Source organism: Platichthys flesus, chromosome 19, assembly GCF_949316205.1.
Source record: "Platichthys flesus chromosome 19, fPlaFle2.1, whole genome shotgun sequence".
Classification (NCBI taxonomy): Eukaryota; Metazoa; Chordata; class Actinopteri; order Pleuronectiformes; family Pleuronectidae; genus Platichthys; species Platichthys flesus.
Window position 1 is genome coordinate 7,067,502 of NC_084963.1, and position 12,951 is coordinate 7,080,452.

Below are 12,951 nucleotides of genomic sequence, written 5' to 3' on the forward strand. Positions count from 1 at the left end.
ATGCATTGAGGAGCCATTGAGATGTGATTGCTCAGACTAGAGTCGGAGGTAATCCACACCACACGCTGCCACGCTCTTTTAACAGTGTGCACACTGTGTCCTGGGCTTTACTGACAATACAAGTATGTACTCCGTCAGACTCATTCTTCTTAAATTGTGTAAACTGGCTTCTTCAAAGACAGAAAACAGCAGAGTCAAACATCTCGGATAACTTGGTTTGCCTGAGAGATGCATAATTTCTTCCTCTGTTTGATGTACGTGTTTACTGCATTTGCATATCGCGCGGAGAAGTGAGATCCGATCTGAAGCGTCGCTCGAGCACATGGAGAAGCACGTAAGGTGTGATCTGATGTACTTGTGCTTTCCACTTATGGCCCACGATGCATATTAATGCCCCATACGAGGAGGGTCATTGAGAGCTAAGTTCCAAACGACAACTGGTTGTGAAACGTCTATGAGGAGATGGCTATACACCAATAAAGGAAAATAAAAGGAAATACATCCACCCATCATATCAAAGAGAGGTCTGCAACAGGAAAGCATGACTAATTAAAGTATCAAATATGGTGGCAAGTCCAATTAAGACATTGAGTCGCACTGAAGAGAAAAAGGAAGCTGAGAGACATCGGGGACGGGCTACGGATCCTAAGTCTATCATTTGTAGTTGTGTTGGCAGCGGTCGCATTAATAAATGTAGCTGCTGGGGGTGTGTTACACTGGCAACTGCCTCGTGCATCAATATATTTGCCTTTATTTCCGACCAGAGGAGAGGGCGTGAGAGAGGGGGAGAGAGAGAGAGAGAGAGAGAGAGGAAGGGGGGAGGCAGGACAAGGTGAGGGAGAGCCACTCTCCCTCATCGCCTCTATTTATCGTCTTCTCTGTACAGATGTGCATACAGATGTTCGAGCCCGGGTTTCTGCATCGTTTAATCTGTTGATTTGCTCCGTCACCAGCACATCACCGCCTCAATTAGTCAACCAGACAGTGAGGTTAAAGAGGCTAATAGAGCGACGGAAACAGCGGCACACCTCCCTCTCTCACGGAAAAACAGACCGTAACAAGGACCGAGACCACAGGAAGAGGGAGAAACGCACAGGGTGAAGAGAGGAAGAGAGGAAGAGAGGATTGTGTTGGGGCGAAGATGTGATAATGAGAGAATATCAGGGGAAATATGAGTAAAGGCCAGAAAGAAAAAAAACAGGACAGAGAGCGAGAGCGAGAGGTTGCAGCAGGGCAGAGCAGAAACCGAACGGGTAAGAGAGAGAAAAGAAGTGAGTCATGCAACCTCGACAAATACGGGAAATGCTGAAAGATGACTGGTCCTGTGACGTTCTGACCTTTCCAACAGGTGTCTGTCTGAATCCTGGGAGCACACTCACAACACTCTATCTCATAAAGTAAAATCCCTTCTTACTTAACTGAATGCTTGGATAAAACTAAGGTTCAATTGAATGCTTATCAGATCTTAGAAAGATATGCATTAATATGGTTGTGTAACATTTCACAGAGAAGCACAAGAAAATGATCTATTATCTAAGGTGTTTGCTTTTGGTTGTTTCATTATACTGTTCGTCCAACAGCTCAACAGTCACTTCATTTCACTTTAAGTCAATAGGATTACAAAATGCTTTTATCTTTTTTAAATGAGACACACAACATTTATAAGGGCTTATTATTGCTCATGTGGGATAATTCCATTCACATTATCAACTATCTGGTTTCCGCTACGTTCCTTTTGTGCCGTATTGATCTGTGTGCCTCCCTCGTCACTCCCCCGCTGACCTGGGCTCACTTTACACTTTAACAATAACACCAACACTGATCAGGAGTAATTAGGACACATACAGGACTTGCTTGACCTTAATAGGTCAATAACTTAATGTGTGTATTCAGGATATAATTAACCTAGAGCACCATTCAACCTAAAATAATACTGTAAATGCACAAAGGTTGTTGTGTGATGTTATTTTCGTTATCAGTTGTTACTTCATCCTTCTTTTCAAGAGATTTCTTTGCAATTGAAGCCTGTGCTGCCCTGAACCAAATGACTCATCAGCGGAGAGCCGTAGGTTCGGCTTGTTTCCTCGAACTCCTCGAGACACATTGTGTTTCAGTGCGGAGATCAAACCGCTCACTGTACCTGATGGAACGGGTCTTTCCTCATGTTGCGACTGGCCAGCGGCTCGTCGAAGGGGAACACCACGGAGTAGTTTTTAGCATACGACTCGTGGCTCCTCTCTCTGATCCAGCGGGCGTTGTCCGTCAGCGAGTTGTGGAAACGCCTGAGACAGGAGGGAGGGGAATTCAAAAGATCAGCGCTCATTTAAAAGTCACATTGAAGCTTTGCTATTATTCAGGTTCTCCTGCTGCTCTTTGATAAAGTCGAAGGCTCAGAATGATATCTGTGTCGAGTGACACCAAACCGATAGAAAGGGTTTATAGCCGCCACTGCTCATACCCTTTAAGATATTTGAGTGCACTGATGTACCTGATGTCATATCCATACATGTCCTTCTCAGGGCGGCCGTGTATGATCCAGTGAGCCAGCTCTCGACCACAGCCTCCTCCCAGCATCATGCCTGACACACACAGAGCAGGAACGTCACACAAACTGCAGCTCGCATTGTATTATATGTGTATAATATTAACGCAGGTAAAGTATTCCCCCAAAATTGTGACTTTAATCAATATGACAAATTAATTTGTTTATTCTCTCTCGTAGGTTTGAGTTTATTGATCATGAGAATTATTCTTATATCTCTTTCTATTAGAATTGCCACAAAACATTATTATATATGATTAAATGATTATTATAATCATTGTAATGCTTTCTTTTAAAGAAAATTCCTGATAGGACGTCAAACAGAACAAAAGATGTCACTTTTGCCTGAAAAACTGTGATTTCACTCTTTTCTGATATTTATAAAATTGAATGATTAAAGAGATCAGTTCGGAGAAAGAAGTTGATTTAATGATGATAAAAATAACCGGTATTTGCATCATCACCACTCTGGAAATGAGATGAACAACCTGAACAAAAACCGCAGGCGATTTTTTTCTTCTGCAACAGCTTCTGTATGTCACATGACCTAAAGTGGATTGCTTTGACCTTTGCACCATCATTTGACCTCTGCTCACAGATGCCCCTGGTCCAACTGACCTCATCAGCTGCACAGAGCGGCTGCAGCAGTCACTTTATCTCAACTCACACAGCAACACGGGGAATTCAATCCAGCCAGACCCCAAACTGCTGCGTTATATAGCTGCTCCCTTTCAGTTTTGTGTTGCTGCGTATATTTATCATGTGTGTATGAAGGAGGGATGTGTGCATCCATCTCCCTCCATCTCTTATCACTCCACTAAATCGTGGGCACTGTCACTCCTAGTAAAGCCCGGGTGGACGTTTGAGTGGCGGTCAGGATGGATGGATGGATGGATAGATGGATGGATGGATGGTGGAGAGACAGAGGGAGGACAGTGAAAGAAGGAGATGATGGAATTGTCCAAAGAGGCCGTGGAGACAAGCAGCAGGGCGAGGTGGCACTGATGAATGTCACCAGAGATAACCACGCTCATGTGCGAGCGTTTATCTGCGTGTCAATCCCTCACTCTTCCTTCCACGCATCTTGTCATCCCTCCTTCGACTCCTCCACCGCCTCCGAACTTCCCCTTCTCCTCCTCCCCTGCTGCTGGTGTCTCACTCAATCATTGCTTGTTGATGCGGTGGAAACATTTGTTCCTTTCTATGTCATTATCCTTCATTCCCTCTTCGCACATCTGCGTCGCTCTCAGATTGTCGTTAGGTGTTTGCTCTCTGCCTCTTTTCTGAAATTGACAGCGATGTTGCAAACCATCAAGACGCTTTTAAAGAGGGAGAAAGGCAGATTGCTGTGTTTACTCTTCCCCATCATCAGCAAACCTGTAATTATATATACTGTGTATATTTGCGTGATAAGATATGTAGACACCTAAACAGTGTTAGAAGAGAGGCTTAAAGGACACTGAGCAAATTGAACAGCTAATGGGAAAAGAAATGACAGTGTGTATATTAAAAAGGAAAAGCAATTGGCAACCGAAATTGCCCTTTTAAATGCCTGACAAATTTGCATTTCTAATTACATTTCTACATTTATTACTTAATTTAATAATTATTTCCATTGTAAATTATTCCTTTTTTTACTGTCCATTAAAACATTAAGGAATTCATTATTTTGTAACATATTCATAGTCTAGAATAGAACTCAAAACTAAATTGAACAAATTTCTAATTGAATACGTATCTTACAGAAAAATCAATTAATCAAAAAATGTATAAAAATTATATTATTGAAAACGTATTATTTTCAGCCCTAACTAACACAAACCCTTTCCCCTCTGTTTCCAGTTTTTATGCTAAGCTCAGCGACCTGGCTGATAGCTTTATATCTGCATTGTTGTTATGTTGGTATCAAATCAACTGTCATTGTTGTTTGACTGTATTCAAATCTGAGGCAACCGCACAGTTCAATTTATGCTGTTTCTAAAAAACTTCCAACCACCTCACTGCCATCATATCTTCCACTTTTCTCTGCATCTTCTAAAGCACAACTGTGACTAAATGAGAGAATCTGGTCTCATAGCAGAAAGCAACAAGAAGCATTATGACACAAAACCCAATGGCTTTTTTTTTTTCAGTCTGCGTGGAGCACTGCCCGAGATACGGGCAATTTCCTGAGCCGTCTAATGAGATGAAAGGACTCGGCTCGCCATTATACCGGGGAAGGTGCTCATTATTGTGATTATGAGCATGATGGTGATGCTGCTGGGTCGGAGGTGCGGCAGTTAAAAGCAATTAAGGAGCCGTAATCACAATAAATAAATGCACTCCCTCGTTAAAAAGTGGTTTTGACTCCAAGAGTCAGCACCTGAAGGTTGCCAGGCAACGAATATAACTCGTCATGTACAAAGTTTTAGTGCTCGCTTGGAAACCGAAACTAACCCCAGCAAAAAAGTATTAAATTTACAATGATGAACTGGTAAATTTGTGGGTTTTTTCATTTGTTTTTGCCACAATGAACAAATTATCAAAATGATCTGTTGTTGTGTTCTGTTTAATGTCTAACAAATAAATGTCAGGGCATATAAAATGTTTGGGGAATAAGAAAGAGAGGGAGGAGTTGCTCAAGAAATGCAAGAATACGTCAAAAGTCAGATCCAAGGTCACGCTGTTGGTGTGAACGCTGGAACCACTTTATGCTGACTCGTTACGACTCCACCTCTCGGCACCTCCCAGGCGATTGTCATGAAACCCGTATTGACCCCTGGAGTCATTTGCAGGAGAAAGCTTTCTCCCAACACTAATGGCGATGGCTTTACCCTTTACTCCCCCTCTATCTGCGTTCTGCAGATTGCAGAGACGCTCGCATTCCTCCCCCTGTAATGTCAGAGGTAAGCTCATCTGTGAGTGAAGTAATAAATGGACTTGGGACGTGGTTGGTATGTGATTGTGTGTTACTGTGTATGTGTGTGTGTGTGTGTGTGTGTGTGTGTGTGTGTGTTCGTCTCCTCCTTGGACTCTGAAAGCACTCCATTATTCATCTGTACGTTGAGTGTCCACGGAGATTGGCGGCTGCTGGGTCGAAACACTCTTGGACCACTTCTCCATGCTTGTTTTTGTCCTGTTTATTTTGCCACTGAAGATTCCTATGACCTTTCTAGCTCTATCACTTCAGCGTTTCCTCAAGGGAAGCCTCATAACCGAGCACTTCAAAAAAACATCGCAGTGAGTGAGTCGTAGAATTTGTTTGAGGTAAAGATTATGAGGCAAACAATTGGACCGGAGATTTGTCTTTACACTCCGGTATCATCGTGCACCCCTCATTTCTCTTTCTGTTCTTTTGTGTCTTTTAAATCCCCCTCCACCTACGCCCATCTCCGTCTCTCTGCCCCGGCGGCACGTACCCGCGCTGTTGAAGCCACATCCCAGGAAGAAACCTCTGACCTCTGGTGCTTCTCCCATCAGCGGCTTATGGTCGGCCGTGAACGATTCTGAAAACAAACACAAAGAGGGAGAGACTCTGTTGGCATCAGGGGAAACAGACGCAGGTCACAACAGGTGCCACACAGAGGTGAACTGTTCTCAGTGCAGCTTAATAATACTTTTATTAGACTCTAGTGACATTTTAAAATCTTTATTTTGTGTAATACAGACATTTAAGAAGTATTCAAATAAAGACAATTTACACCAACTCTAATAAAAGGTTTATGTTTGCAAATTCAGTTATTAATTACTTGGTTAAAATTCAGAGAGTGTTTATGTTCAGTGAGCATAAAGAAGTACTTCAGTTGTGCTATTGAATGGAACTTAAAGAGCAGAAGATCCAAGGTCAAGTACTTCACTCACTGAGGCTAAAAATACCCAGACGCACTCTCTCTTATGTCCTGAGTGCATGTGTGTTTGTTTTATGGTACACAGTAAGTGGTTCATCAGCCATATTCAATTACCTGCTGAATGTACCACAGGAAAACATTTTGAAGTAGTTAACAGCATCAAAACTTTCCCCAAGTGGTGTTTTAATCATTTTTCTACCCTCCTGAGGACATATAGATGATACTCGTCGTACTCTTAGTACCTGGGTCATGGTGAAGAGTTCCTCTCTATTCAGGTTGATCTCTTTCTAAGTAAAGAAGTCAAGGACTCAGTACGCTCACTGTGAATATCTATCACTTAGGGTTGTGTTTAAATGTAAATTAGATTTACAGGGTTGTGTTCTAATGTAAGTTAAACACACTTAAATAGATACAAGTTTTCATTCCTTCCTTCATAAATCTCAACTTTTCCTCCACTTCTTTCAACATCTCAACTTTTCTTTCCCTTCCTTCCTTCCTTCCCTCCTTCCACCCTCTGTTTTCTTTCCGTCATTCTCAGAAAACCTCACAGAATCCTTCACTATCTGTCTCACAACCCAAACAGCTGCATCATAATATGACGGTGAAACTCTCCAGGCTGCACAGCGACAGATTGGCTCGGGCAACATGGCGACGTGATATTTCCCGGACAAGGAGTCGGGCTTGAACTAATCAAACTATCTCCTCTACAAACCTGACACATAGACACATGGTTTAAGTATTCAGGAGCAGTATGGCGGCGGTGAGCACGATATTTTACAGATGGATACGTTCCACTTTTAAATTAGAATGTGTCCAATTTAAAAAGTGCCATTTAAGTTGCTTGTTCCCCTGCTGTCGTGCTGAATGTTACAGACATTTACAAGAAGGCTCCACAGGATTTTGTGTGGAAATGTGTGTGTGTGTGTGTGTGTGTGTGTGTGTGTGTGTGTGTGTGTGTGTGTGTGTGTGTGTGTGTGTTCATACCTGGACCACATACAGTGGACTTGATGCCAGTCTGCTCCAAACTGGGTACTCGGTTTATCGCACCCTCAATATGTTGCGTGAATACATCCCAGTCCAGGTCGAACAAACTGAAGGCGAACTTATCAGACACCTGGGAAAGAATACACAGACGAAGAAGAACATCTTACACTGAGAAGATTTACAGGCAACCATTTTACGGAAATGTAAATTAGTACCCGTTTACATAGATAATGCTACATGCATTAATCGCCATTACTTCTTTCATATTTTCTTTTAAAAATTCTCCTGAGAAAACAAATCCACGTGTCTACAGTGATGTCCAATGCAGGTGCCCCATCCTCACAGACTGATAAGCTCCTTGTTCTCTCTCTTCCTCACCACTGTTGACCTACTTCAGTAAAAACCTGATCGAGATCAAGTTGAAACATGATCCTGTGTAGGGCGGGTTCCCACTGCAGCTGCAACATGTCCTGTCTTCTGAGTCTACTCTCTCACCCGGGAACGTGAATCTGTCAAATCAAACCCTTTCTCTCTCAGTATTTGGTCCAAGCTCTAATTTGCTCCCAGCTCCGGGGCCCTCGGCAAACTCCCTCCTCTTCATCCGGGCCAGAACTCAGCTGTAAGCTCCAGCAACTCACCCAGAGCAGCACAGACCGACTCGCCCTCCAACTTCTCCCCCTCCTTCACAAATGTGGCTGAGCTCAAAATCAGTAAGTCCAGCTCACCACCTTGTGCCCTGTGCTGCGAGTTTATCAGCCATGTGTATATCTCCCTGTATCCCTGCACTGATCTGCTCATCCTCTCCTCTCAGGCCTTCTCCATCTTGGATTCACAGGAGATCTTTTCCATCCTGGATGCTCTGGATTGTGTAATGCAGTTCCCTCTTACACATTATACAAATATCGCTCTGGATAACAGCATCAACTTATTCCCTTAAATGCCTAAAGTGTTGAATAAAAGCATTTATTCAAGTTGAAGCAGTCAGCAGTTGCACAAAGGAGCTGTAGGCTAACTGAAAGCACTTCCCTGTGGCTGTACAATGAACGTCAGTGGTGACACTTTCAGTTTTGATTAAGACCTGAATGTCACATGGAAGGTATAAGCTGACGGCAGCCGCTTTCATGTGAACAAAGAGTTTGTGCGTTATTGCTGAGCACCGACACTGGAGTGTGTGAGGAGTGCCGCTCTTTGTCCCGGACGCCGACACTTCTCCTCTCAATCCCTCCCGAGCCATCTATCCCACTCATCTTCACTCAGCAGGCCTCCTCTATTCTCTCCCGTCTCCCCGCTAATTCTCCTTTCTGTATCTCGGTTTCGTCCTCCATCCGCCTCGAAACATCAAAGCAAACGCTCGGCTGCAGAGCGAGAACAAAAGACGCCGCTTCGTGCACAAAGAAATCCTCTAAAGTGCAGATAGGAAGGCAGCGGGAAAGAGAACAAGTCGTCAAGTCACGAGAGGCGAGCAGATTTGATCTGTGTCCACTTTTTACAATAACTGAACATTTATTATAATTGTTTACACTATCTCAACAAAAGATATCGGTTGAAGAGGCAACATTATCTTAATAGAATTAAATTGATTGCTGATATTGATATACTATTTCAAATCCTTTGCATTTCACAGCTCCTTCCGACTCATGAATGGGATGGATGCAGCTAGAAATCGTTACTTGTGAACGGCACAGGTTGAAGGGCTGCATTGCTTTTAGACAGATTTGAAGGAATAAAATCATATGGGGGCGACTGAGGTGTGAAGAACTGATCCCCAGGGAGCACCGGGACCGGATCGGAGACAAACTGAAAAGCTGTGACCTTGAGAGAAAGTACACTTCCATTAGCACGAAGACCACCTGTTGATTCTCAGGCTTTTATAAAGATCGATCTGCAAAATAAAAAATAAACCACCCTCTTTAAAAGAGTCAGTAAGTACATAAAAGCACTGCCTGTGGAGTTTCTTTTTTTTTTTTATAGCTGCCAAAGGACAGTTTGAATGATTTGTTTTTTCACAGCCACTTGTTATTTCCGTCTTTTACAGAGACGCTTCGGTTTTAATGTTCCAATAAAAGCTATTTTCCCGCGAGTGAATCTAAAACTACAGGGTTTGTGGGTGTTCACACGTTTTCCTTCGGAGCATGGATTATGCTCATCAGTCCGCCCATTAGAAATTCAATATCTGGTGTGTAGGTAATAAGATACCTGATATTCCCTAAAATATCAACACAAAACTCTTTTTGAGACTATTACAAGCAAGGTGTGCTCTTACTTTTCTAATGGCGTCTGTAATTAAATGTGTAGAACACAAAGTACTCTCCAATTACTGTCAGACCATCTAGATAGCCCCCTGGTGGCTGGCTGCAGTAGTACTCCTTCATGTTAGTGGATGAGACATGGGCCAAACTAAAAGCTCAAAGTATGTATGATTTTCTCAAAGATGGTTTTGTTTTATTTACTTGATGCTGTAACAACAGGGGAGATGTCATGATTGGGGCAATTGTCTTCTCATCCAACTATTGGATATAAAAGGATATTTCCCTAACTTTTTGTCTCTTGTGCTTTATGGCACTTTCACACTTTTACTTCTACTAAATTGAGAGTGCAGGACTTTCACTTATAATGGACCAATTCAAAAATGATTACACTAGCATTAAGATCTTCCTTCCACTCTCACAGAGGTTTATGAGTCCTGTAAAGAATACAGTTTGACCTCCAAGTTAATACAGCAGTAAGTAATGAAGACGAGGGAAAGATAGACCGGCTCGAAAACAGGACGAGGTCAAACTGACAGAGAGAATGAGAACTATATAAACAGGATTAAAGTTTATTCACGTCACGTCTCACTCGGACACACACAGAGGAGAGGTTTCAGAGTCGCCATTGACCGAGAACGAGCTGGTCGATCATTAGTTAACACCCCAGCTTACCTCGTCCCAGAAGATGGGGTTTTGTTCGTAGCCGCCCACAGACAGGGCGTCACCTTGGAGCCGCAGGTACACTGATGCATCATGGTCCCTGACATTTGGCATGTTCTGCAAAGGTGAAAGGGTAAGCATCAAAACAAGAAATACGCAAGTAGAGATAAGGACAATGGAGTTTTCACTTATTATTTGTCAGCTTTAAAGAGCTCGGTTACTAGAGAATGAACTTTATGATAATGAGACACACAGTCAGACTTTAACACATATGAAACCATACCATCAAATGTTTGTTGGCTTTTTGAACCAGATTCTCGACTAAACTAAAAAGTAAAATTGTCAGGAAATAGTGTTTCCATTATATCATTTAAGTCAGAGTCCACTTTATTTCACTTCCGACATATGTGAAATGGGAAATGCAATTTCCCTCTGATCCCGGTTTAAACACATAAGTACACAAGTATGCAGTGCAAAATGCAGATTGAGCACTTTATGGCTCCTGTGCAGACAATGTGCAGCTGTGACTCAGACTCTGATTTGGTATTCAGTGCTGCTTGGTGCTTTACACACTGTGTAAAGCACCAAGCAGCACAGTGTGTGACATAAAAAACATTCAAATCTACAGCACCAGCGGCACAAACCATGACACAACGTAACAAGCCTCTGGGTTTCTTTATCCATGTGTCACTGCAGCTGACAAACCATGAAATCTTCTTTCAACAGCACAACAGAGGGAAACATTCACCCTGGTGTGGATACAAGTGAAGTGTCCGATGAAAAGTGACACCTGGAGGATGTTGTGCCATTTGTACTCATCCTGTCCTGAGAGCCGTTCATGCCAAAGTCAACTGGCTCTGGGTAGTGAAACCAAAATACCAGTGAGCGAGCTGACATTTGGAAAAAACCAAACACATTTAATGAAAGCCAAACTGCTCCTTTCTCTCTGGCAGGCTCAGCGTGGCTCAGCCAGGCAGCTTCCTCCATGTGATCGATACTGAGCACTGCAGTACATTCTGTCCTTCATGTGCTCACACAGATGAAAGCAAACACCGGCTACCATCAGCTGGCCCCGGCTACCTTCTTCAACTTAAAGGATTCACCCCCAGATCTGCAGTCAGCGAGGCAGGTTTGATCTGAAGTTGCACGGCATTATGGGAACATATTTCCTCCTGGCATCCCAGTGTGTGAGTGTGTCATTCCATGTGTGGGGGGGGGCTAATGTCAGTGTGCATGATGTAGCAGTAATGCTGGTTAAGCTGCTCTTAAACTACATAACACAGGGAAGCTCTGACAGCCCGTCTGAAACCACCAGCCTCTAGAGGATGAGCACAGTCATGCATGTGTACACTCAATAAATACAACACACACACACACATACACACACACGGTCACAATTACAGTGGATCATGTCTACGAGCAGTGTAGCTGCACACACAGGCCTCACTGATGCTCCTGAATACGAACACATGACTGACATTTATGTGTTCAAACAAATCAATCTGCCTCTATCTCTTACACAAACAAGCAAACACACTTCATCACACCACGCACACACAAACACACACAGTCTGAAATCTCTGTGGCCATAGTGCCCCCTATTGTTCACATGAAAGTAATACATACAGAGGGAAGAATATCTGTCTCCAAGGGGAATTAAAGGGACAATTAAATCTTACAGTCGACATTTGACTAGGCGTATTTCAAACAAAGCAGCAATAATAACATTAAAGAATAATAATAACATGGTTTAATGTTTTGTTTAGATATGACAGGTGGTGGCTGGTCTTACCTGTATGCCTTCAATTCTCTCTGTCACCACATAGGCATGATGCATCGCCACGAGAGGAACCCTGACTCCAGCCATTTCCCCGAGCTTGGGGGCCCACACACCTGCAAGAAACAAACGGAGACAAAAATCATATTGCATCCAGGAGAGAAGGAATTTGCTTTAACATCACCTTCCACAAACTGTGTCCTGTCAGTGCACAGCTCAATGTTTCTTTTCCATTTCTAACTAAACCAAACTCCTCGTCAGCTGTAACCTTTTGTGTCTTGGGAGGATGAGTAAGTAAGTCTCACCTGCACAGTTCACCACACAAGACGTTTCAATCGTCCCGTGGGGGGTCTCCACCGCCCTCACCCTCTTCACCCCGAAGTCGTCTGTGTGCACGGTGATGCCAGACACAGGGCAGTTCTCAATCACCTAGTGTTAAGACAGAAAGGTGGAGTTATTCTCATGCAACATGGAGATACGGTATTTGGGCTGCTCCACCCTGGCAGACAAGTTGTGAAGCCCTTTTCAAATTTGTCCACTGAAAAGATGGGAACATGTGAAAAGATTTATAGTCTATATTGTGATACTGTGATAGTGGTATGACACCATTTTTGTAGTACTTAATATTCCTATTGATACTTTCATAATCACTCTCTGAGAGCAAAGGGCTCAATAGTAAAGTGCAGGTTGGCTGAGCTCTTCATCATTTCAACATAACAATACACACTATGATCACATGGCCTCAGTGGCTTCAAGTAGCTTTAGCTTTGTGAGGCTAATTAATTGAATTGGGACTTCATTGAAAACCTGTTGGTAGCTTTGTTAATTTTACGACAGTTTTTATTTTTTATTTCATGGCCTGAATTCTGATCAACCTGCAAACAGCAGCTGCCTCCAAGATGAATAAAAGCC

General features: G+C 43.0%; 1 protein-coding gene across 1 annotated transcript in view; it reads right to left on the reverse strand.

Annotated features, from left to right (window-relative positions):
- Positions 1–12,951, reverse strand: part of sardh (sarcosine dehydrogenase) — a 33,521-nt gene that overhangs the window by 16,495 nt on the left and 4,075 nt on the right. Inside the window, exons 6-12 of the mRNA XM_062413300.1 lie at positions 12,345–12,468; positions 12,055–12,155; positions 10,275–10,379; positions 7,354–7,483; positions 5,941–6,027; positions 2,489–2,579; positions 2,141–2,282 (exon numbers count right to left, since the gene is read on the reverse strand). Coding sequence (XP_062269284.1) covers positions 2,141–2,282; positions 2,489–2,579; positions 5,941–6,027; positions 7,354–7,483; positions 10,275–10,379; positions 12,055–12,155; positions 12,345–12,468 — 780 coding nt within the window. The remainder of the gene's footprint in view (positions 1–2,140; positions 2,283–2,488; positions 2,580–5,940; positions 6,028–7,353; positions 7,484–10,274; positions 10,380–12,054; positions 12,156–12,344; positions 12,469–12,951) is intronic.